Source organism: Simochromis diagramma, unplaced genomic scaffold (assembly GCF_900408965.1).
Source record: "Simochromis diagramma unplaced genomic scaffold, fSimDia1.1 OVJJ01000343.1, whole genome shotgun sequence".
Classification (NCBI taxonomy): domain Eukaryota; kingdom Metazoa; phylum Chordata; class Actinopteri; order Cichliformes; family Cichlidae; genus Simochromis; species Simochromis diagramma.
In genome coordinates this window covers 2555471-2582227 of record NW_024386831.1, presented here as the reverse complement: position 1 = coordinate 2582227, position 26757 = coordinate 2555471, and the positions used below count along the sequence as shown (strand labels likewise).

The 26757-nt window shown below is 38.3% G+C and overlaps 2 protein-coding genes across 5 annotated transcripts in view; one reads left to right on the top strand and one right to left on the bottom strand.

Moving 5' to 3' along the window:
• The window catches only part of LOC120730879 (inactive dipeptidyl peptidase 10-like), a 138797-nt gene extending 134489 nt beyond the window's left edge, over positions 1-4308 (top strand). For 2 of the 3 annotated variants that reach the window (XM_040027448.1, XM_040027447.1), the window contains exon 26: positions 1337-4308. In XM_040027448.1, the coding sequence (XP_039883382.1) occupies positions 1337-1453 (117 nt within the window). In that variant the 3' untranslated portion in view covers positions 1454-4308. The remainder of the gene's footprint in view (positions 1-1336) is intronic. The other variant, XM_040027449.1, reaches the window with a different exon arrangement.
• Positions 4309-5040: 732 nt separating this feature from the next.
• The window catches only part of LOC120730878 (inactive dipeptidyl peptidase 10-like), a 246633-nt gene continuing 224916 nt past the window's right edge, over positions 5041-26757 (bottom strand). For both annotated transcript variants that reach the window (XM_040027445.1, XM_040027446.1), the window contains exons 14-26: positions 24597-24688; positions 23571-23618; positions 22890-23011; positions 19650-19694; positions 16034-16132; positions 15757-15826; positions 14424-14618; positions 12157-12211; positions 11849-11948; positions 10057-10115; positions 9312-9384; positions 8932-9005; positions 5041-6811 (exon numbers count right to left, since the gene is read on the bottom strand). In XM_040027445.1, coding sequence (XP_039883379.1) covers positions 6674-6811; positions 8932-9005; positions 9312-9384; positions 10057-10115; positions 11849-11948; positions 12157-12211; positions 14424-14618; positions 15757-15826; positions 16034-16132; positions 19650-19694; positions 22890-23011; positions 23571-23618; positions 24597-24688 — 1170 coding nt within the window. In that variant the 3' untranslated portion in view covers positions 5041-6673. The remainder of the gene's footprint in view (positions 6812-8931; positions 9006-9311; positions 9385-10056; positions 10116-11848; positions 11949-12156; positions 12212-14423; positions 14619-15756; positions 15827-16033; positions 16133-19649; positions 19695-22889; positions 23012-23570; positions 23619-24596; positions 24689-26757) is intronic.

The following is a 26757-nucleotide window of genomic DNA, read 5'->3' as shown; positions in this document are numbered from 1 at the left end:
TATTATAGGCTTCAGTGCATTTAAGTCTGACACAGTCTTGTAGTCTGATGATGGAGATGTGGAAATCACTTTTAAATGAGGCCAGATTAAAGAGAAATGTTAAGGCACTGGCATTGGCACATGAAATATGATAAACAGTTGAAAAATGTAACTGATCAATTTTCAGTCTTTTAGTTGGAGTTCCAGCAGTGTAGAACTGACATGGCAGCAGATTAAGACCAGCATTAAAACAGATGACATATTTTCTGAATCATCATCTGAATGCGATCACATTCATGTGACTTTGTGACTTACACTACACTACTGTAACTTCCATCACAGCTTTCTTTAGTGGCATTAGTAAGGTATGCCTCGGCGGGTTGCGTATAAAAGGGCAGCTACTTTGTAATGTTATGTTCTTTTGGAAAAGAAACAGTGAAAACTGTAAGAAAAAAAAAACTTAATCTGCTCCAGACCAAGTTATACACTCTTTTAAACTGGCTACCACAGTGATGTAGCCAATTAAAAAGAGGTATTTAAAATAAAAACTCATTTATTACCCCTCTAGTAACTGCTGCACTAGAGGAGCTTTTAATAACACCAAAGCAGCTGAAACTGATTGACAGCCCCTCTGCTGCTTAACTGATCAGATCAATATCAGATCAAAGTTAAGTTATAAAATATAACTGATGCTAAACTCTGATTAAAAAGTGTTCCTTTAACTTTTTTTAATTAGTTTATTACAGTAATTGTATTCTTCAACATGAGTGTCTCCATTCCTTTATACACTTTAGAATGATTCCATATAGTCACTGTATTTGCATATTTTATTTGGGGTGGTGCGGAGTGTGGATCATGATGACCATAGGGTAGCACTGGAGCATGTTTGCCATGTTGTTACCTCTGAACAGTTTCTGCTCAAATGTGTAAAGAGAAAACACAAGTAGCCCAGCCTGAACTCTCACAATTCCTGCTTAGTCAGTACATTATGACCACTTGCCTAATAGTGTTAGCATGTTAGTCCTTTGAGCGCATCCAGTGGTTCGAGTCTACAAGACAAGTGAAGGTTCCCTGTGCAAAAAGATCTTAGCAGGAGAGCCTTAGCCGCAGATCAGAACATACTGTCACCAGTTCATCCTTTCATTGTTTTCTTGTCTTTCATCAATGTCAGCTGATTATTACCACTTCTAACTGGTATTTGCTGGTGTAGTTTTGTTGGCTGTACTATGATGTTAATATCAAGGCAATGTTTTATGTTGTTTTTGGAACTCCTTTCTTTCACTTAGAATATACATCATTTCTATGTTTTTTTATTACAAAGAAATAATGACTCTCCTTTCCATTTCCTTCTGACTAGATATTCCCAGATGAAGGACACAACATTATTTCAGTAAAGAGTCAACACTACTTTCTGAGCTCAGTGCTGAACTTTTTCAACCGCTGCTTTGAGGAGGGGTACAAAGAAGATGATTAGCTCCAAGTAAGCTCCTGTGGTAAGGTGGTTTTATGGAGAGTGCGCTGGAGCAACTGCTGTAGTGAGCCAACGATGAGAGGTTGTGTTTCCCTGAACATCTGCTGCCTGATAAAAATGATTAATAAAACCCTACTGACCTATAATATTTAAGTTAGGTCCCTTCACATTTGTTGGAATGCAAAGAAAGTTAGAGCAGTGAATCTGAGGTTGTGGGGAAAAACAAAAGATAGGTTAATATTGTACTACCATTAAGAGTTCTGTTTTGAATGTTTGTACCATGTAATGCATACAAATGTCAGGGAATCAAAGAAACTTGTATTTTTTTTGTATCTTTCCTGAAATCTACTGTGAATTCATGTGAATACATTCTGTGAACAGAGAAAAATCACCTATAAATCCACCAAATCGTATCACTATCAGACCGAATCACCAAACAGTTCCTGCAGGTGCCTTTACCTCATATAGTCTTTTCTGAGCTTTGGGCAAACACAGCAATACAAAAATATCGTATGACAATATGTAACAGAGAGTGAAAGGGGGTTTAGCCATGCTGTTTAAATCAGGTAAAGAAAACCTTTAATATGAAAGTTTCAAAGAGGAAGTTACTGTGAGTTTTAGTTTTTTGTATTTCTTCTTTTATCTTTGTTAGAAGGAACCTGTGTGTCTGTTCAAGATGAATCTGCTATTTGGGCGCACATTGCCATGTGACATATTAAAAGTATTAATTGTGTTATTCAGGGAAGATTTCTTAGTTTAACAATATCTTCATCTATGTTTTTAGAAATAGATGAATAAATTTCAGATGTTTGTGACCAGCTTGAACCTTTACTGTTCCACACAGTGTTTAATATCCACAAAATGTGAAAAGAAATTAAACTGGAGAATGGAGAAACTTCATGTGTAAGATAAGCAGTCTATGCTGTACAGTGCGCTTTGGCCACAACAGAACTCCTGTAATAAATACTGCATCTTTCCTTCAGTAGCAAACTGATTGTTTGTTGACCATAACCCTGTGCTGCTCACACTTCTACACTTGCCTGACAAACTGCATCTCATGTACGACATATATATTGCCCTCTGTAGTTGACATTTGTATACTTGGAAACATTTGTACGCTCAAATAAACTGACAAACTTGACATTTTTAGATCTGTGTGTTGCATTAATAGCTTATTTTGATTTTAAAGTGTTGACAGTGCATATATTCATGAAGCTCCAAGGTCACTCTAATGTAACTAGTATAGTATAGATCACTGAAATGTTCCCCTTTGCTTCAGCGATACAGAGTGATATGACTGGATCAATGGCAATTCTGCAGCTGGGGCTCATACAGAGCTGTCAGGATGTGCTAAGCATAGCAAATGGCATGCAGATTAAAAGCTGATGAGTAGGGAATCTCCATAATAGTTCACATTTTTTTTTCCAGCTTTTATAAGTTGTATTATCATCAGTTATATTATGCTGACATAGTGTCAGTTGCTGTACTAACATAGCACTGCATTACTTTAAGACATGAAGGTCAAAGAATCTGAACATTTTCAAGAAATGTGGTGGGACTGGCTCTCTGAGTATTGCCTTTAGAAAGGAAGAGTGGTGCTTACAAAAAAATCTGTTCATTAGAAGCACCAGTTCTACAAATTTACCAATTAGCCGCATCCAATGAGAATCCATAACAATGCTTCCCAGCGATACATCTAAACATCAGCTGAGACGTTTAGATATGAGACCGATACTGAATGAGAACAAGGCTTTGCAGGTAAAACTCTTGGAGATTTACTCAGAATTTAAAGTAAGAGTTCATCAACATAGATATCGCAGCATCCTGCAGAGATCCACCGTTTCATTTGCAGCTTCTGTAACAGCTCTTTGCTAGCTGGATTAAGTCTGATTTAGGCTCAAATCACCTTTGAGCCGAAAGTACCTAACAGTGACAATGTTAAGCAAATAAGCACACCTCTCAAAGTATTACTAGTAAGGAAAGGGAATTCAAGTAAAATGCAATTTGATCATCATTGGGAACTTTTAAAACATCATATTATGTGGTGGAAATGTGCTGCATTAAACTGATGTTGTGATCACATTGTTTTCTCAAGTTAAAAAATGTTTGAGGAGAGTAACATTCAGACTGATAAGAGCAGTGTTATTGTTTGTTTGCAGATGTTTAACAGTGGGTAATTGTTGTGTGAATGTGTATAAAAGGTTTTTTTTTCATCCTCTACACAGTATATGTTTAACTTCTGTTACTCTTTTAGGGTGAGGCCTAGACTTTGGTGGTGTTCTAGCCAAATGCTAAAAATGCTCAAACTAACCCTCTGCATGTCTTCTCTCACTGCCTTTGAACACACCCTCACCCCATCCTGTGTCTCTAAACAGGAAGTTTTTCCTTGCCACTGTCGCCAAGTCCTTGCTCAGAGGGGGGGTTGTTTGCTGTTTGGGTTTTTCTCTGTATCATTGTAGGGTCTTTACCTTAAAATACAAGGCGCCTTGTGGAATGTTGTTGTGATTTCGTTCCTACATAAATAAAATTAAAGCCTTGACTGATCTTTGTGATCTGTATTCTTGATTTGGCAAATACTTTATGTTGAATGCCCTTCCTGATCCAACCTTCCCGATTTATCTGGGCTTTGGAATGGCACTTGAAGAACACTGGCTTGTTGCTTTGTAGTTCCACGCAACCAAGCACTGTTCTTAAATGCTTCTCCAATTTGGGAGCTGAAGCATATCCCAGCTGCCATAGGCCAAGAAGCATGCTACACCCTGGACAGGTTACCAGTCCATCGCACTTACACCTACAGTCAATTCATCATCACCAGTTAACCTAATGAGCATGTGTTTGGACTGTGGGAGAAAGCACGATTTCCCAGAGAGAATCCACAGAGACACGTGGAGAAAATACAAAGTCCAGTTTAAGAAGCCAGAAACTGTAATTTTTAAAATGTCATAAATGCATTTTGGCCTTGCAGTTCTTCTTTCAAAGCTTACCAAACAGGTGAAGAGTCCACAAAAAGAGGTAGATGTTAGCCCAAATGTAACCATGTCACCAGTAACTTTAGAACTGAAAGATCTAAAACTGTGAGTTGACTTTGTTCGGTTGTCCTATTTTCTTTAGATCTGCGTTGACATCATGTGGTTATCAAGATTTCTTTTCTCATTAGACAAGAAAGAAAAACAAAGTCTCCATTAGGAGCGTCATCTTCAGGAGATGACTAACAGGACTTTCAGAGAAGAGAAATATTTGTTTGTCATTTAACACCTACTGATCACTGTTGGTGTTAAAATAGACCTTTTCACAACATCTTCCATCTGGCTAGGTTGCCTTGTTGATGCATTCCTCCTTAAAAAACGACCAATAATGTTTGTTTTGAGCTCTGAACCACCATAGCTGTTACACATTTTGCTATTAGACAAGATGATAAACACCACCTAACTCTGGCTACTACAAATTTAAGAATTAACATCTGCTTGGTCATTCAGGCTAGTAAGTGCAGGCAGTGATTAATGCACACAGACATGCAGTGTTGATGCAAGTATGTTTGACTTTAAATAAGAAGATCTTGCCTGCTAAATCATTAATGCAGGTAGCCCATGGCCATGACAGATGACTGGGTCTCTTTAATGTGACTGCCAAGGTAACAAACAAATGAAACTTTAGATTGAATTGCTCAGTCCTGCAAACAAATGCAGCCGATTTGGTTCTCTGTTATTTGTGTTCAATCCACCAGAATAACTCAAAGGTTTTTTTTTTTTTTAGTTTTTTTTTTTTTTTTTTTTTTTTTTTTACATTTTTTATTATTATTATTTATTATTTATAATCATCACTAGAGGACAATCACAATAACCCCAAAACCTCAACCCTCAACCCTTCCCTTTTAAAACAGCAAAAAGAACGAGAACAAGCATTACAAAATCCATCCTAAGAAGAAAATCAACAGCTTGAAAGAAAACAGAAAAGAAATGAAAGTACAAGACGTCCAGGTCAAATCAATCCATCCCCATAGACTAAACTTTCTATGAGATCTGACATCTTAAAAATATATTTATGTACACACTCTGCTGTATTGTACTGTACAAAATGTGGCAACACTTGACACATTCCCTGTAGACATGCAAACACCTTACTGACACTGTAAAATTCCCCATCTTAGTTCAGCCACTTTTAATTGTTTCCCACATTTTTTTGAATGTCTTTTAGTGTCCAAAAATACGTGAAATGGTTCTTTACTCTGGTGGAGATGCACTGGAAAATGATCTCACACCTTTTTAAACTTGTGCAATTTGATTTAAGGGTTCAAATCACATATTAAGATGGAGAACTTTTTCAGTGTGGCCTGAAACTGAAATTACTATATGGCCTATAAACCTGTTATCTTCATCCCAAACTTAAGAGTTTCTAAACTGACTGCAACACCGTGTCTCGAGGACCTGAGTTGACATAGGTTAACATGACACTGCTAATGGATGACTACCACTGCCAGCAAGTAATATTACAGTATGTTGAACCTCATAAGGCATTGTACATGTCTACACAAGACTGCTGTACAATAAAGTGTGACCTCTAAACACTGTTTCCATTCAGGGTGGGCGATGGCAGAGGGTTTCAGCAGGAAATTGCACTTATTCAGGATCTGCTCAGGTTGTAGGGAACTTGCGTGACTAAACATTTTTGCAGATGACTGGAGCATTTCCTTGTGCAACGATACAACAACCAAAAGAGAGGTGAGATCAAAGGTGTATATCGGTGTTCTTGTCTTCCAAAGTGTCGCAGTACATCAAAGAAGACTGACATGGCAAGAATGAGTGAAGCTGAAAGGCGAAGGGGGGAAAAAGAACCATGCACTTGGTTAAGTGTGAATGACTGCAGCTCGGAGAACCTGCAGCAGATCTTCAGTGTGCTTTGCCGAGAAACTGAGCGTCCCAAAACTGAAATGACTCTATGCTAGACGGCAGTTCGCGCCTCAAGTCCCGGCAATGCGAGTGTCACTTGTTGTGTCCTTTAGCTATCTTTTTCATCACATTTATACATACACAGACACACACACAGGAGTGCTCATACACACACACATACGCACGCACGCACACACATACACACTTTGGGAGCATCAGCAGCTCTACCCCAGTGTCCTTTTCTGGCTAAACACTTGGTCCAAACACGAAAGGCCTTGACGGATTTCAGCAAAATTCTTCAAGCTCTGCCAAAGGTCTGACTCCCAAAGACACATTCCTACTCCTCTTCTTCCTCCTCTTCATCGGGTAGTGGTAGCAACTCCTCCTTCAGACACTCCCTGTAGAAACTGGTCAGTGTGGTGTAGAGGTGCTGACGACTCTGCTGAGACAGGAAGTGTCCCTCATCTGGGTAGATCTGGTGGGTAAAAGACATGGAAAACAGCTTTCAGGGTACTTTGATTGCACACAACCATCTCAGGTTTGTGGAGTCTTTTTTGTGTCTTTTAGCTTATTGTTTTTGTTCACTCTCATTCCTCTCACGTTCTTTGCTTCTATTAGTGGGACTAAACTAAAAAGCTTTGAAAACACAGTACAGACTAGTTCCTTTGCACCAAACAGAAGTAAGACAAAGTTATTGACTTTCTGGTTAATATATAGGGGTATTTAGCAGCTAAAAGGGCAGCTGTTTTGTGGAGGAAAAATGGAAACAGTGCTAAAAGAGAAAAATAACATTCGACATAATCTGCACTTCGATTCACTGGGTGGCCAGAAACACAACTTGCTCTTGCTCAAAGTGTACTGTTACTCAAACATTTCATTTCATTGACTTATGCAGTGATATATAATCATTGTCTATTCCATTAGAATCTCACAGCTGCGTCTTCTGCTGTATAGCCTGGCTTCTGGGCAGAGTGAGGTGGGATTACCTCCTATTTTGCATCACATTTAAACAAAGTGCCAAAATTAATAGCACAGCCTAGTTAATTTCATAAAGTGGAATACTTTAATCCCCTCCCAATCATAACCTAAAACTATGCAGCAACTGAGAGAAAAAGTAAAAAAAACAACACAAAACACAAAGGTCTGAATTAAATTATGGTCATCTACCTGCCACTTTACCAACCTCCTTATGGACTCTTGTAAGACAACTATTGTCTCTGAGCATTCAGTATTGCTGTGGTGCACTGGCGGCACGGACATCTTGCCGTCAGTGCACCACAGCCACTGGTGTTTCTGCAACACCATTAGCATCTAAAAGAATGGGATCAGAGCACGTTGAAAAAATCCTTGACATAATCTTGCAATTTAGGGGATTTCTAGTAATGCAGTGGTTAAAACATACACCATGTAACTTCAATGCTCTCAGTGTGAACCCTTGTCATATTTTGTTTCTTTCACACACATGCGTTCTTGTCAAGAAGCATCATAAAATGCCATTTTGTTAGTGCCTTATCAGTAAAAACAAGGTTGCTTTTAATGCTGTACCTCTAATGCAGCACCAACTGCAATATAGGCTAGCTGAGAGATAAAGGTCACATTTTAGAGACCTACCAAGGCCACATTAGGAGGCTGAATAAGCGACAGCAGCATAAATCACAGGTTTCTTAGCCACAAGGTTCACCTCCTGTTTGGAATCTACACTTGGAACTTACAACCCAATCTTACTAACCCACCACCGAAGGGAAGCTTTTGCATAACTGAGACATGTCAGTGACTTTTAAAGAACAACACACGTTTATCACAGTTTCCTGGGAATCAGAACAAGCTGGTCGTGCATTTAGAAAAGACAACAGCTTGGACTGCATCTCTGTAAGTTATCTTTACTGCTTCTTTTAAAGAAAACCTTACATAATGAGCAGGTGCTATATTTAGGATGCATAACTTCACCACACGTTATTCTAGTCAAGCGACAACTATAAGATACTCTGCCTGACACTAATCCTGCCAGAGCTATGAGATCAACATGCTCCTGTTATGCTTTCTTTTTTAACACAGCATAAACAGGAAGTTTCGTTAAAATTCATAGTTCATAATTCATTGAACAAAGACACCATTTTTGCAGTTGTGCTTTGGTACACTACCACAGGGGATTTTAAATGAAGTAATCAAGATGCGATCAAACTGTAGATTTTCTACTTTATTTATTTGCATCAACTTGCATTTTTATAGCTTATATGTGATACCCAAAGAAATGTCAGTGTGAGGGAAGCTATACAAAATATATATTTAGAACAGATAGGATCAAAGTAAAAAAGAAATGGAAAATTTTCTTAATTAATTAATTATTTAATTATTTTTTTAATAAGGAAGCTTCCGTGAATATTAAATGGTTAAAATCAAGGTGTGGCCAAAGAATACTGAAAAATATTCTGTAAAAAAAAAAAAAAAACTAATATGGAAAGTCTTTTATTTAAAAAATGTATTTCTTTTATTTTGACACTGTGTAACAGTTGAGCCATTTATCATTGCCATAGGTCATTGTTTTCTACCAAATGCACTCTAAAAACCTAGTGATGACATCTCTGGGTTACACACCTGCATTGAGTAGTTTGCTCCAACTTTCACAAGGTTCTTGACGAGCTCAGCAGTGTGCTGGAAGTGGATATTGGCTGGGAGTAAAAAGAGAAAAATGTCAGCAAGATTCAGCCTGAATCCTAACTGGGAAAAAAAAAACAGACAATCAGATTCTGGGAGAATGGAAATGCCTCAACAAATCCGACATGCATGGTTAATCAGGGAATGTTTTCCTCTGGAAATCCCAGCATCAATTTAGATAACCCACTTTTCCATTTATCTTTTGATTAAAAAGCATTTGCCTCATTACCTTCCAGGATTGCATGCCTCTTTGTGCTCAGCAGTGATGCACCACAGATAGCGTATTTTCATTTTTATCTACGATTTATTTTGCTTCTTACCATCTGCTGTGCCATGCACCAGCATCAGTGTCTGTTCCCTAAGAGCTTGAACATTCTGCAGCACACTGGAAAACTGCGAGAAAGAGTGGGAAGATAATTAATTGATAGATATGCTAACTGGCATTGAGAAATGAAAATAAAAAAAGATGCAGAATGTGATCAAATGAATGGCACTGTACTAAATTACATTCTACATACAGACACACACCGACAGAGTCATTCAAATTAATTCGAGATCTTTAAGTGATAAGGCATCTCCCACAGATATTATTTTCTGTTCTTGAAATATCACAGATTGCATAAATTATGAGGAAAATGTAAGGTGTGGTACAGCAGAAGCCGTGAAATACTTGTCAGGGTCAGATTTGTTGTTTGTGCTTGTGCAAAAAAGTGTTTTGTTCTTCTTCACTGCCTCCTTCCTATCACACTGGGAGGAAAGTACATCTGATAGCTGAACATCAAGAGGCCTGAGAGCGACAGTCTCGCTGCGGCTGAAAAAACCCCCCCAAACTTCGGCATGTGATCTGACACACCGGAGTTCAGAGTAACCAAAGACAGATGAGTGACAAAATCCTACAGAGCATTAAAAAAGAAAAAAAGAAAAAGTAAAGCAAAGCATCGCTGCCTCTGACTTTGATATCAGCTGCTTTCAGTAACTGCAGGAGCTTAACTGTAGGTGTGTCACTGATGTTAACGTTTTCAAAGATCAACAGGAAACATGCTCGTGGAAGCAGTAAACACGCACCTGATATCTGCTGTCATCCCGTAATGGCATGCCGAGGTATCGTTCAGAGAACGCTGACGCTGTGCAAATGAGAAGTGAGACAATCTTAACAGTGCCACTAGCACACAGTGCTTCAGCTGCAGCTAAGTACCTGCACAAAGTGGAGATCCTGTTATTCAGGGTCCAAATTAAATACTTTGAGCAAAAAGGAAAGCAGCTTGTGGTGGTGAAAAAGTCATCTGTGTCATCTCAGTGCTGCAGAGGACAATGTTTACAGTGGTCAGATTCATCTCACACTCAGATTTCAGAAATAAACAGGTCATTTTTAGTGAGAGGCTAAAGGAGAAGAATAAAGTTTACATTTAGTCAGTTTATTAAGAAATGATCTAGGTTTACTTTGTCACTTTACTGTGTACTTTAATTGGTTGAATTGCCCGTTAATCATCAGATGTTGCAGACACGAGCTATGTCTTTTTCATTTGCTTCTGACAGTTAGAAATACAGATTCGTTTTTGGCTGTCATTGACATATTGAGCACTGCTCAATATGGAGAATTAAGTTTTGCTTTTGGGTGTAGACATGAGTCTAAATTGTTACACATGAGATGCATAATTCATGTTTGGGAAAATATACTGAGGTTTTAATGAATAAAGATGATGATGCAATATGGTGATGATAAATCAGGCCCAACTGTTTCATGATTGTCTAAAAATGCTCTATTCTGGTAAACTCATAGGAGCTGTTAGAGTTGGGAGCTCACACAGTGCAAATGACAACAAGGGGAGTACAATCACAAAGCACGGAAATAAGAAAAAGCAGGAGACAAGACACAGGTGAAAACAATCAGGGAATTAGAGGGAGACAGGGACAAAATATTACTGCATCTCTACTTTCCTTGCCATTTTTCCTTGGCCTTCATGAGAAACTTCATGAGACCAAGGAGGAGTGATAAAGTGATAAAGACTAAGAGAAAGAGAAACTCATTGTGGAGGGAGTCCAACCACACTAGGGATAAATCTGTTCTTCATCAAAGACAACACCTGGACAACAAGCACTTCATGACAGCATTTTAATGTTCACCGCTAACCTTGGGGTTTAATGATTAAAAATTCAAAATACATATCAGCAGGTTAGGGTATGAAATGGAAAATATGCTCCACCACTTTTCCAACTATGCTGATCTTTTAAGGAATGGTTGGATATTGCATCGCTATAAATTGTAGGATGATATTATCTCCTCTCCTCTTGCTTAGTATCTGAAGAATTCAAACAGTTGTTATGAGTGCCAGAATGAAACCTTCCTAAGCAAAGCAGACTATTCAAATGTAGCCATGAAGCTAGGACTTATTTGACATGCAAGGAAGAACAATTCCCAAAGCGAAACAAGAAGCAGAAACAAGGAAGACAAGGGAGCTAACCCAGAGGGAAAACAGGGGAAAACAACAACAATGAAACACTGGGGACACTAAAAAGTATAAAGATAAAAAGAATATCACTTAAAAAAACAAAAATGCAGAACCGGAACATGTTCAATAGTACTGTGTTACAGTATAGAGAAATAAAGTATATTCTGTGCACATTAGTAGCTAGAATATTCAAGCCAAATAAAACTGGTGTGGTACATAATGCTGCCTATATAATTATATTTATTTATTGTTGTGGACCAACACAATGGTCTGAAATTCCACAACGTATGAAATTCACAGGAAAGTCCACCACAGCAGTTTTACTGATCTTTACTTGCATTTGCCTTGCAGCTTGTAAAATGTATCTTTAATGTGAATTAACCTCTCTTGAGAGATGTTTTACTCACCATAGAGTTTCCAGTCAGTCACTGGTGACATTGCACACGCACATTTAAACAGGCTGTCAGTAGACTTCAGCATCATTAATGTTATGTAGGCTCCATATCCCTAAGTGAGCAAACACAAACATTTATTCATCTCTAATTGCTGAAATCCATCAAGTGTAAAAATGAACTTGGATTCAATCTCTGGAGTCACTCAGTAGAAATTTTACTAAGTAGCTCCTTGGCACTTAATTTCAGCAATGGAAGTAAGAATACAATTTAGATGGTCGCAAATTTAATGTAGAAAAATGGAGGAAAAAAAGGAGGCTCACCTTTCCAAACACTGCTATCCTTGTTCGGTCAATGTATGGAAACTTCATCATGTATCTGGAAAAACACACACATGCTTTATGACCTACAGAACTTCTTAAATGTGGTTGCATGGGAGGAACCAAGAATTGGATATCAATAAATATTAAAAAAAAAAAACACTTGAAAAATCGCAGAAACTTTAGTGAGTTCTAATGATTTTATTCTTGGATACATCTCCTGCCTTCATAAACATGCATGAGACGATATGACTGCACCATCAATTTGAGCACAAGAGTAAAGCAAATGATTTTAAATCCGGAGAGTCCTCCTGCTGCCTAAAGAAGGTTAAAAAAAAATCAACTGTATATGTGTAAAGTCTGATATGAAACTGATATTAAAACAGAATCAAAAATCACCCCAGACCCTCATCTCCACTCACTCCACTATGTCATCTGCAAGGATCATAGTCGACCTGTACAACATCACTGCAAACAAGAAGCAGCTCAGAGCTAATATCTGATGCAATCCCACCCTGTAACTTTAACGGCACACCTCATCACTGTCTCATTGTCCTCATACATGTCTTTCACCACCTCTGCCACTCCTGTGTTCCTCATACAACACTTCCTCTCTTGCAACCCTCTCATATGCTTTCTCTAGACCCAAAGACATTGCAGCTCCTTTTGACCTTCTTTATAATTCTCCATCAACAAACTCACAGGAAAGATCACATCACAAGACCCAAATCAAAAAGCATCATAATGTTACATGTTGAGTCTGGCTAAATGCAAAAATGCTAATGGTGGCCCTGCTCTGACTCCTAAGAGACTAGAGTCCATCCTCAGTGTGCACCATATTCTTGCTGTGCCTGACTCTCCCTGTTTTGACTCTAAAATGCAAATTAAGCAGAATGTCTATAAACTTTAAAGAGTTCAGTGGGACAAAGAGGCTGAAAGGATTTTATTTTTTAATTAGCATGAACGAGCAGAGAATTTATACTCCACTGATCACTTATTGCAACTTACTGTACAAACAGTAGCAACAACAACTACTGCCTTGCCCACCATTAAATTAAAAAAAACAAACAAACTATAAACTGTTTTATTTATTCATTTTAACATTGATCAGTTCCTGTAAGATGACACTGAGAAAGTTTGATATTCATAATTATTAATCACTTGGACAAAAGGTTCCAAAGTGTCTGTTCATAGAGGGGAATAAGCTTTTGTTTTGGACATATCGTGGGGTTCTCTCCTGGGAAAAGAGTGACAATCTTGCTTTGAAATTAATTATTCTTAAACTATGGGGCGGGCTTCACTTGGTGGGAGCAATTTTCGGTGTAGCACAAACAAGCAGTGGAAAAAACATGGAGTTTACTGAGTAAATATGATTTTTATTGGGAAAAATCAAAAAAAGAGTTACGGTAGTTGATCCTGTTATGCTCACCATTTTATCAAAATTGTATTTGAAACTGTTTCATTGTTCATGAATGAAAACAACCTTTGGGGTTTTTTAGCTAATGAAATGGACCATGAAAAAGTTTGAGAACCACTGGCTTAAATTAATTGTAATAATTGTATTATACAAATATTAGAGTAACGATCAACATATGATTTTGACACTTGCTTTTTAAGTTACTTATAATTACTTTGGCGTTATAAATATGCATAGTAAAGTATTCTTTATCCATCATTAAATATGTCTGAAGAGTTACAAACTGAATATATACAGTATCTATCTATATTTTTTTAATCAGGGGAGTTGTGACAGTTTTTGCATAGATTTTTTGATTATCCTTTAAGATAAGCATTCTGAATTTGTTGTTATTTAGGTATTTTTTGGAAATAACAGCAAAGGAAATCAGTATCTTACAGTATTTAACAAAGGTATGTATGCTGTTAAATCCATGTGCTGTCTGAACTGGCAGCTCCTAAACCAAATAATGAAACATCCAGAACCTCTTATGATTTCATCTGAAACTGTCTACATTATGGTTTCTAATTTAAGTCTAGTCTATATTATGTCAAAAGGAATTTATCTGGAACTTTTATTCTTTAAAGGATTTTCTTCCTTTATTCTTGACTTGATAACCATTTTCAAGACTTTAATTAGACACAGTAGTGCAGAAATATTCAGATCAAATAAAAAGAGGATGACATTCTGCTTTAAATTCCAAACTGAGTTACAAAGCTCTTGTTCAGGGGATTTGCACATATTTTGAATTTTTTTATCTCAAAGTACAAGATTAAAAAGTAAAAAGTAAAATAAAATGGATGTGATAACATACTCCACTGCTGCAATCTGGTCCTGAACATCAACAGTTCCCAGTCTCTGGTGAACTTCGTGCAGTATCCTTTGACCCTGGAAGCCGCCGCCCCGGCCGTCCAGACGGGCCACGATGATGTTGTCAGAGCTGACGAGGACCGAGTCCCAGCTGAGGGAGAAACGGTCACTCACAGCCTGACCTCCAGGGGCGCCGTCACTGAACAGAGAACAAACATAATCAGGCACTTTCAGGCAGCATATTGGTCATATAACCTCTGTAACTGGAAGAAATTCCTTTTTGAGCTGATACAACTTCCACAGTAAAAGAGGTCTAAAAATGAAAGAAAAAATTATGAAAGACAAATTTCAAAATGTTCACTCTCTGCTTGTTACCTTGGCTGTCAACATGTAGCTAAGCAATGTAGGGAGGAAATGAGAAAACAAGTAAAAAAAAACACTGTGTGTGTGCAATGACATCATAGTGTTATAGTGGTTGGTGGTAAGATAGCGCCACATTAATCAAGTGCAGATTAATTGCAATCACCCTAACCATCCTAGGGCTGGTCAGTTTTCTGGAAGAAACCCTGCTTTTCCAATTAGGTTGTCATCCTGAAGCCTGTGACAAACAACAAACGCACAGCTTGCACCACAAACATCCTTCATCTTGTTCCACTGCTCCTCGGTGGGCAGCAACCTTCAGGGAGTCAGAACTCTTTGGACTGAAAGTGCCTAATAACAGGCTTACGGTATTTATCAAAATACTATTAAGGAATTTGTTCAAGTTTAGCATTTTTGCTCATTTGTTTTACTTTCAAAAGTTACCTCAGAAGTTGGTCTAATCTACTTTGAGTTAAGACAAGTACTTCCAAGACTTCTAAGCTGATTCCTTCTAAAGACTGAAATAGCTTTTTTCATAATGCAACATGTGACCCAGTGCAAAGGTATGGTACATTGACTTATTTTTAGCTGTTTAACAGCTAAAAATAATGTTTATTTTCCTTCATCTGGACCTTAGTGCAACCTTTCAGTTTTATTATATACATTTTATATGACAGAAAATAAGGAAAATAGGTTCTCTTTACAGTCAGTCTGGCATAGAACACTTCATCCTGTCAGTGATTATTTTTGCTTTTATTGGTTCATTATTCAAATGGATATGAAGAAGACTGAATCACAGGTTGCCACAAAGGTACGCTGTGATTGACTTAACATGACCCCGGTTACTTTACATGCAAATTACGGTCAGGAGTGTGATTACAACTGGAAACTAATGCATTAAATATTCATACATTTTCTGTTCTCTCTTACTTGATCAAGGACTGTGAGATATAGTAGAAAGCACATGTGATACATACACGACCAACAGAAGTCCATAGTGGCGGGAATCAGAGAAGTCTGGTGGGTACGAGATCTTCAAAGGTAAATCTGTAACAAGAAATGAGAGAAATGTCGATGTATTGCAGTTCACCAGTGAGTTACACTAACACCACAGAAACCTACACTTCAGTTCAGTTCATTTTTATTTCAAACATATACATTCACCAACATTTCATAAAATCTTTCCATGCAGTTGTTTGAAAAGGAGTAGGCAGAAGTACATACTTATTTAGCCCTACCCCCTCACTTCCTCACCAAAATGTTCCATTGGAACAGTTCTGAAGTCTGTCAGCTGGATCCTTTTGTACTTCAAGGCTGCCTTCAGCAAAGAGTTGTTCTCAAGGATGTAGTAATCTGTAAAGATGAGGGCAATGTGTTTAAAGGATGAAAGAGTGCAAAAATTGCTGTCAATAATCTGAATGCAAATGACCTGTACGGAATTGTCTTTTGAGGCTGTGATGTAATGAGACGAGATGGAAAGTGTATGTCAGACAAATAAGATCTGATTCTAGGGGATTGTTTCTGAAATAGTCTTATTTTGTGGCAAATTCATAGAGAGAGCTGAATAACTACAATAATGTAGCCAATATTAAACTTGGATGAGCACAGAAAAATAAATTCAAAAAGTTCCATTTCTGAAAGGCATTCTACACACAGCAGCTTCTGGCCTCAAAAACAGGAGTCCCACTATTTTCTCCACATGTAATGAACAGTGACTCTCTGATTTGGCCATTTTTCCATTCAAGCCATCTGAACAGCAGCTAAATGAAATGGAATTCATCCAGCATTTCTAATAGAAAACCCAAAATCAATAGACGTCTCATTATGAAACCGCCAGAGGCCTTGAGTTCCCAGCTGTGGATGGAGGCACTGTCCTAATAACCCTGTGCAAATTGCTTTTTCTGCAGCACAGCTGTTAACTTTTTCTTTTCTTTTTGTTTTTTTTTTGTTGTTGTTGTTGTTGTTTTTTCCTTGGGAGACAACACATACATGTGGATAACGAGAAAAAGAGTGTGTGTGTCCATATTCATGCCAAAAATAGAAGAAAAAAATCTGGATTTGTTGACTGTGTGGTCAATGGAAGAGCCTACAACCTGGAAAAATTGGTGGTGGGTGACTGAGTGCAGTAAATTGTTTTTTGCTGTCGGAGACTGATTGCAAGTAGTTGTGACGACCAACTTATCAACCAGACTTTGGGCACGCGGCATCCCTCAACCCCTACTCTTTGACAATGAGCAGAGTGGTTTCCAGTGTTTCAGGCTTTTAGTCACATTTGTATACATAGATCAGTACACAGTGAAAGCATCTCTCCCAGTCTTTTCTCAGCAGTGTACACACATTGAGAGCAACATTCATGCTTCTTCATTTTTTGTACCTCCTTCAATAGGTGCAGTTATATAACTCATGTGTATCAAAATGTCCCTTCCACAAAGCTACAACTTCCCAGACAAGGAAACTGCAAGTTGATTGCACATGTTCGCAATCACTTTGTTTGCATCGTAGTCTCCAACCACTATTTTCCCGAGTGTGACTGTCGTGTGAGCTCTGCTGGCTCTGACGTACGACCAGATTCAAGAGGAAATACTTGTCAGCTTGTATTTAGGTCTTATACCAACTACATTTCCTTGGCCTAATGCCCACCCAGCCACTTACAAAATCAACTGTCAGGCAAGGATAGGAATCTGACGCTGCATGTGAGGATATTTACAGAAACTCTTTACTATTTGCTTTCATTTCCAGAAAAGATGGGATACTGCGGTGGGCGCATCTGGTGGTTCAGATAGGGCAAATTTGCTCAGGGCTAACTTGTTTTAGAAAAAAGAGACAGAAAAAAATATTGTAAAAACTAAAAAGATATAATGGCATTGGTGAGTACCTGTAATGCAAAATTTAAATGCACTTGACCCTAACAAATGCTAAAGCTGGCTTGTCTCTTCTTCTGTGGTTGTTTTAGGTAAAAGAGAGACTCTGTTACAGTTTTTTTTTACAGTTTTAAATGCTTGAAAAGATGTTTAGTTCCCTCTATTTCTGCATTTAGGTGTGGCTTTAATGAGTAAATGTCTTGAACTGTACCGATGTAAATCAGGACATGTGGGTTGCTGACCCCTCTCCAGAAATCATACCTTTTACTAAATGGGACTCATTCTATTTTAGAATTTTCCCTACTTTAAACAGATAAGGGTTAGTAATATTTGAATCTCACGGTACACCTGGTTAGAAGTAGGTTCCCTGCCTTAATTTTTTGTGGCACAGATTCAACAAGGTGCTGGAGACATTCCTCAACAATTCTGGTCCATATTGACATGATGGCATCACACAGTTGCTGCATATTTGTCAGCTGCACATCCATGATGGAAATCTTCCAACCCAACACATCCCACATTCCACACATGCTGTATTGGTTTGAGATCTGGTGAGTATTGAGGCCACTTGAGTACAAGGAATGCATTGTCATGTTCAAGAAACCAGTTTCAGATCATCTGAGCTTAGCGACGTGTTGTGTTATCCTGCTGGAAGCAGTCATCACAATATGGGTGCACTGAACCCATGTGAAATGTAGCCTCAGTTTCTTGTTCTTTGCTGATGGGAGTGGCATGTGGTGTGGTCTTCTGCTATTGTAGTCCATCTACTTCAAGGTTCAAAATGCTTTTCTGCATACTTCAGTTGTAAAAAGTAGTTATTTGAGTTACTGTTGCCTTCCTGGGGCTTTGTTTTCACCTCTGACATCAACAAGGCTTTATGATCCAGAGAACTGATGCTCACTGGATATTTTCTCTTTTTCTGATAATTTTCTATACAATCAGCAGTTTCTGAAATACTCAGACCAACCCGTCTGGCACCAACATTGTCACTTTCAAAATTACTGATGTAATTTTTCTTCTCCATTCTGATGCTAAGAATCAGCAGGACATCCATGTCTACATGCCAGAGTTGCTGTTGGGTCTCCGCTTCCACAGGCCCCGCTGGTTTAGAGACTTATTCCCATTAACGAAGCAAGACGAACAGTAATCGAACAATTTTACTTGCTAGCAAGGGACGCTGGTCGGAACCAGGCTCTTGGAGCTGAACGCTCCTCACCTGTTTCCTAGCCAACTTTAAATAAACAGCCTTCCTTGCAGCCTTTTATTGACTACAGTTATAGTTTACATAGGCACCACCCATTGTAACACCCCCTGTGGTGTGTCGGGCCCTTTTATGTGTGTGTATGCATGTGCGAGAATGTGTGTGTGTGTGTGTGTGTGTGTGTGTGTGTGTGTGTGTGTGTGTGTGTAGGTGCCCGTGAGTGTTTGTGTAGAAGCCGAGCTTCTAAGCTCTCTGAACTTCTCATAACTTGCTTGCTTCAGCCTGGAAAATTCATCTTGGTCATGAAGTTCCAGAAATGTTGTCATTAGCATAGAGGCTACTTGTTGTGACTGTCAGTTCCATTCATAAAAATTGGGAAAGAAAAACAGAAGAGTTTCTTTGCTCTGTGAGAAATGTCCTTTTTATCAGTGAAATCTATATTTGTTACAAATTCTCCGAAACACAGCGACCAGTGACTCTTTGGCAGTCACCCAAAGGGGAAGACAGTGACAGAGATTTTGGCTGAAAATAACTGTGGTGAACAGGAACATCGGGTAAGTCTTATGAGATTTGACTTTGTCATCTATTTTTGTTTGGAAATGTTTCTACAACACTTACACTTAAACTCAAAATAGATTCAAATTAAAGCAGTCAGTTCCATGAATACACCCTCCTCCACCCACCCATGTTGCTTGTCAAGGGAAAATAACATTTACAGTTCTTGCAAGAGGCCTATTGTGTTTGAATGTCGCCTCATTCACAAACTCTGAGTTACTTTTTCTAAAATGTGAGATACAAATAAACTTACTTGAATTATTCAGACTGTGTAGGATCACAGTAGGTGCTCCAGGACCTGAAAGGAGACAAAAAGAGCATCTAAGTAATTTAAGCAATTTCCAGCATCTTTATTATCATGACTGGAGACATTTCCACCTGACAGTTTGCCCAATTACGATTAAATGGTATTAAATGGTATTTAATTTATATGTAAAGGGGCTCCTTTAAAGCTGCTCTAAAAGGCCAGTGTAGGCAGCTGTTATGTCACCTTCCCTATATTTTCTTAAATCAATTAGGGGTTAAAGGTCACTCGAGATGCCTCCCTAATATCAAATTAAGCCAGTACTTGTTAATGCCCTTCTCTAATATACTTTGACAGAGGTTAATAGGATGGCAGGTGTGCTGTACTTAAAGCTCTCCTTTCTTTGAGTTAAAACACAAACCAACTTTTCCTTTATTTCCTTGCACTTATCTGTTGGTGGGCTGTATTAGCTTTGACCCATGCGATTCCTCATGTCACACAGAGAAATGGCTTCATTTTGTGCATGTACCTGCTAGGAAACAGTAAACCAATCAGATCACTTTATGAGTGGGTTTAAGAGGCTTGTGCTGATGAAAACAGGTGTGAGAAGAAGCTTGTCAGATTACGTGAACTTGGCCTTTGGAAGACAACAAGCTTTCTCCATTATTTTTATTGCTTTTGGGAAAGGGAACGCAGTTATTGTCCAATATATCATCACGCCAAAGCCCAAATGCCTCCTGCGCATGAAGAGCTTTCAGCTGTTCAAAATAAATTGAAACCACAAACAATATGAGTTACCCCTCATTAAATAATCTACTTGTTGCCCAATAATACTCCCTAAAAGCGATTACACACAATGTAGTGGCTAATTATTCATTTTATGACTCTCATTTCAAACTGATGAGAGATTAATTTTAAACTGAATCAGGAGGGTGACAGATTATGACGAGCAAACCCAGGCATGTGCCAGACGAATAAATGGATGCTGAATAAATAAGGAACGTAAAACACAACCTAATCCTAATTAGATTTTTTTAAACCAGCAGCCATCTGCAGCTATGTTGTAATAGAATGAAGCGCCACACAAATGGCTTTAGATGGTTAAAATTGTAAAGATTTAATTTTTATTAATGTAACTGTCCATTTAGGTGATACAGGCCAGATGCCATAATGTGGAATCATCCCAACATCATGTAAGTATCTGCATGTGCTGATGTATCGTAACGTGGTCTGGCGAAGAAGGATTGGCTAGCAGGTCTAGTGGACATGTGGTGTGGAGGCTAGCCGGAAAACTTGGAGGCCAGTCAGTTAAATAGAACAAAAGACCTTTATGTGCCGTTAACAGAAGAAAACCATACAAGCCAGGTCTCCATAGCTCCATCCTATTCGTACATACATGTGCCGGGGGTTAGGCAGTCGCTGGTGCCAGCCCGTTACAATGGTAAGGTCTCGTCTCTCTAAACAGATGCACGGACAACAGCATGCTTGGCTGTAATGGCTGCCGCTGCATTCACACTAGGATACTCTGCACTGCAACTACTACAATAATAGAATGACACCCCCTAGTGGTGCTATACCATAATACGGGTCGTTACAGTATAGTTGTTCAATTCTCGCTGTTTGGTTGGCATAGACAGCAGGCTATGAAGCTCATCAGCCTGAGGACTGGAATGAAAGAAAACGTCAATACTGCTGTGTTAGTTTTGGGTAAGTTATGAAGCTGCAAGTGTGTAACAACAGCAAAAAAAGTCAGAAAGTTTGATTTGGAATTCAGCAGGCAGAAAAAGTAATTTTAAAAGAGCAGGATTGCGTTCAAATATTCTCTTGACATCCACCGGAGAGGTGTGCTACAAAACGAGATTAATGGGTTAGTGAAGTGCGTCGAGCTTAAAGTCAGAGTTTTCAGTGTCGTGAAGACAGATGCCTTTTTACCTGGGTGGGTCACCATGGTAACTTTTGCTGAACATACATCCTGATCTGAAGCTGGTTGGGTTCAGAGTTTCAGTTAAAAATTGCCTGTCTGTATCTGTTCTTTTCATTACCATACGTTCTAAGTGCTATAAAGATGATCAGCAGAAGAAATGCATTTGATAAACAGATGTAACCTCTAAAGGTATGCCAACACTGTGTGTCGCATTATCACAGGAATCTGCACGTCTATCTTCAGTTGATGAAAATGTATCAATTATGTTTTTAAGCTTGGTCCTCATTTGCTTTCAAGTCTGTTTTACACCACGCTAATAAAACACAGATAAGAAAACTCAGTCAGTCTATTGATAGTCTAATTACCAGCAAAAACTTTTGTTTATCTGGCTGCAAACTATAGGACAGTCAGTGCTGTGTGTGCAGAGGAGCCTTTAATGTTTAGAGTTTCAGAGCTCTAATGTGCAGCTGTCAGAGCATTAAAATAAACATATTTACTTAAGAGTTTACTTAAGAGTTATTCTCATTTTATTTGCAGCAACATCGTTGCCTTTGGCTGCTTTATTTTTCATATCCTTTATAGATCCTTATCACCTGTATGTCTGATAATGTCTCTGATTGGATTTGGAGTGCTGCACTCAATGCATCCACTATGTGCAGATGGAAAGCGAAATGACACTTCAAATGCCTCCTTTTATGTGAGCATGCACATAGCCTGAAGCAGTGTGGCTGATAACCACTGTCATGAACCCACTGTCATGGGTTGTAGGTTTTGTTGAACCAGCTAAAGTAAAGAAAGCCCAGATATGTTTAATTTGCTTTGCAGTGCACAGCTCAGGTCTGTTGTGAACTCATTTAGTCAGTTTGGTTGTACTTTCTGAATCAAGACTTTTTTTTATAATAACAAGTCTCATATTTTCATTTTGAACTTGCAATTCTTCTTTAATAGTTTTTCCCATTTGGGAATGCCAAACAAGCAAATATTTCATAAAGAGATGGGGGTGTTAACCTAACCTTAACCCCTGTGTGTATTACTGGTAGCCTGCACGTTGTTAAGAGGTTAAATTCATTCCCTGATCTAACAACGTGGGTGGAAGCAGACTGTTGTCTGCACCAGACTGTTGTGATTCTCTAAATCACGCCCACGTTTGAACCTCAGAGTCAAATCCCTGAACTATTTTATAATATAATTTTTCATAATAAGACCCCAATCACTTGGAAGTCTGTCACCCTATGAAAGCCAAAGACACTCTGACAGCCATTTGAAAGGGCATTTCATAGCAGGAAAACTGGAGGGCCCTTAAAGTCAGATACTGGTTGGCCTACCTTTACAGTGAAGGATAACGTGCTGGTTCGTGGGGCTGATGTCAGCGTCGAAGTACAAACAGTGGGCTTTATTCAGTTCACATGTTAAACACTGTCGGGGGAACAGGCCCACAGTTTTAACACTGAGAAGAGAAGAGCATTTAAAAAACGGAAAAAGAGACAAAGTACATAAAACTTTTTGAGTAAGAAAGTAAAGGACATATTTCTTGATCTTTTTTCATGATAACTCCCCCGAAGCGAACAAACCAGTAATAAATCATATCCAACTGGAAAGTATTACCTGTCTCGTTACAGGCATAGTTTACCCTTTTACATAAAGCACATTTTTCAAAGTTTTTTGGCATTTTTATATTTAACCAGTAGTCAGAAAAATAACTGGGAGGTGATTAATAATACAAATTTTATGTGTAAACTGGTGATAAAGTGGGCAAAATATTCAAATTAATCTCTACTAGCTCCAAAAAGTCAACCATATATCAATGTAAGAATAATGTGACAATTGTGAAAGTGAAAAATTCTTTGCAACCATTTTTTTAATAATTCTTTTTATCCCATGATCATCATCATCATCATGTGAGTAAATTTACTACTAATAAAAGTCCCTTGAGTTCTCATGATATAAGTTCGAAAAGTTTTTAATCATTTTATAAAAATTATTTAATTAATAATAATGATGCAAACCTGAAAAGCTGCCGTCTCCGTGGTGAACCCTCGGTGCTGAGAAAATAACTGTTAGAGGACATAAAAGATAATTAGTGCAAACAGACATGCTAAATTAAACACAGAAGCTCATTATCTCCTTGTTTTCTTTGTTTAAGCGAAATTCATACATTTAATTACTAAAACACACACGTGCCATGTGGCCATGTGTGGTATCCACAGTGAACCAAGGAGAAAAGGAGACAATTCAGTACTAACTCCTTCGTTCATTATAAACCCAACTCTTGTTATTGTTGTTTTTTTCTTTAAATTAAATCTTTCTCTTTGTTTGTGGCTAAAAACATGTAAGATCAGCACTCTGGTCAGCTCTATTCGATCTTTTAAAAACACAACAGCATTAGATTAGCTAAGTAAGATTCAGTAACGCATGCTTGTGGTCACAGACTTGGCAAAACACATCACTGCTTGAAACCACGATCAGGAACTCTGTAATTAGAGGAATTATGAATAGGAGGGTACAAATTTCACCTTAACAAGCTCCTAATTTGTTAGAGAAGTAAAACAGAACAATCAAACAGATGGACAATAATAAAACTGAAATAAAATTACAATTAGAATAAGAGAAACAGAGTGGAAAAAGAAAAGTCATCTTTTTAAGTTGTTTTTTTTTTTTTCATCTTATCATTTACAAGCCTTATCTCTTCATGCAGGTTGTGGTGAGCTGAGAGGTCCTGATGGTCAAGGCACTGCCAGGTTTAATTTAAGCATCAACATTGGAACAGCCAGAATGGCTCCACCATAGGATGCAAGCCCGCAGACTGGTGTATATGGGGTCAACATTTCTCCTGGGTAGCCTGAGCCCAGAACCATACATGCTTTAAAGGTGATCCGTAAAATCTTAAAATCAAGTTGTGTGATATAAGAAATCCAAACCATCGATTTCTTAACTACTCTGGGGTGAGAGGATGACTGTTTTTTTTTATTTATTTTTTTATTGAGGTCAGTAAAGTTTGTAGCTTTTAGGAGGAGTTTTGCGGTCACACTCACAGGTTATCGGTGTCCTCATCAAAGGCAATGATCTTTGTCACCTCCCAGTTTCCAGACGTTAGATGTCGGACTTCATTTTGATCAGCTCTGAACTGAAAAAAATCAGAACAAGAGTAGTAGAGAGTCATTTGACTGAGCGCCATCACTTAACTCATGCTCAGGTGTCAGTCAAACACTACATATTCAAAAGTGCCCATGCCAGAAAAATATCAGTCATTAACCCAACAAAATGGAAATATTTATGAGCTGAATCAGTCAGTAGATTCCATCATAGCTCCGATTCTCTACTGACAATAAAATAGTACACTGATCCTTTTTCAGTGGATTTCCTTGGATGTTTTTAATACACTTGTACGTGAAGATGTCCAAGATTTACATATAGTCATAGAATTATATTAATTTTTAGTTAAAACCCATGAGCAGTACACATTTGTTTGTTCAGCCTGGCCATGAGCTGTGGAAACATTCATACAAATCTGGTACAGGTTAGATGTTTGTGGTTTATTTTTGTCCTCATGACTAAATAAATGTATAAATTTAAACAGACAAACACACAGGAACACTGCACTCACACGTGACTGTAGCAAAGATGCCAGACAGTACATTGTTTGTTTGTGGCACAACAACAGAGATTGGAGAGACACTGTGGGTGAAATATGCTCTGCGTGCAGCTTAAATGCACCTTCAGGGAGAAGACCAGGTGGATGATTGGCTGTACGGAGTGTCAGACTTTAACGTGCGAGACTGCTGGACTATCCTCAAGAAAACCATTTGTTAAGGTGGTGCCAGATTTTTTTTTGGCTCAAGCCAATAAAGCTTTCATTATTCAGAGGGTTATAGAATATCTGGCAACCAAAGGGTTAAGCAAAGTTAGGCACAAAACTGGCATTTAAAAATCAATCCGTTTTTACATCCTTCAGGCACTAATAATGACTGAAAAGCTCTAAAAGTAAAAATAAAATGAAAATGTCAAAGAAGATGATGTTAAATACGTCCCAATCACAAAAGCCAGGCAGACAAAGAAAGGCACACAATCAACTTTGGAAAAATGGCTAAAAGATTGACAGACTAAAAAAGAAACTTCGCAGTTTACAACTGTGCTAAAAAAAAAAAAAAAAACAGTAACACAAGCAAGGTTCTGCATCTTTAATGACAGCTATGAGTCCTGCTCGTTTCAGCTCAGAGTCAAGCCTCTTTGCTGGTTGTTGCATTGCTGCAGACAGTAGAGGCTTGGGGGTTTCTTCTTCCTGCTGAAAAGGTTTTAAAAACTCCAATTTCTTTTTGCTACTGTTCTAATCTAAAAGCCCTTTGGCACTGTTTTTCAATCATCTAATAAAACAGATTTGCCTTTGTTCTAATCAGTCCAGCTGTCTGCACACCTGGACTCTAGTTTCTGGAAGGCACACATCTGAGAAGTGGGCAGCCCTTCCCCGTGAACGGTGGGGTGTATTTTTTATTAGTTTTAGGACGATCCCTAAACATGCTGGCCCTTTCTGCAATAAAGCAAATTGAGTAGCGTTTTTGCTGGCATGTGAGTTTTTGTGCAGTGTCTGTTGAAACCTTGAACTGGTTTGCTGTGGTGAAGGGAAAGCTCAGGATGAAAGCTGAAGTGGTTGATTTACTGCTTGCTTTATGTTCCTAAACTCACATATGTCCATGACCTGTAAGTAGGGACTGAAAGAATAAGACTGAACTTCCTCCAAATGATGTCTGGGCTCAGCCCCCTTTTTTCCCAGAAGAGTAATCACAGAAGTTATCACAAAAATGAGGTTTCAGTTAAAGTATGCATCTTAACAACAAAAGCCCTCAATACTGAAAAATGATGCCAAGCAGTCAAGACCCACCTCGCTGTTGCCTAAACCTGGTTGTCACAGCACTCATGTCTTAGGTCTATCTGTTAGACACCACCCGCATTAACAAAATGGGAATATTCAGCTTTCTAGGAATGAGAAAATGTTGGTGAAATCTTCTAATCATAAGTGTAATAATGACTTATGTTTCCAGGGAATCACAAGTCAAACTGACAGATGGCTCAGTCCAGCCTCTGCGACGATTTGATCGCTGTACCGGTCTGTAGTGTTAAAAAAAAAAAAGTTGCACATGAAAGCAAGGATCTCAATTTTATTACATTATTACACACGTCATGAGTGAAGTAATAAGA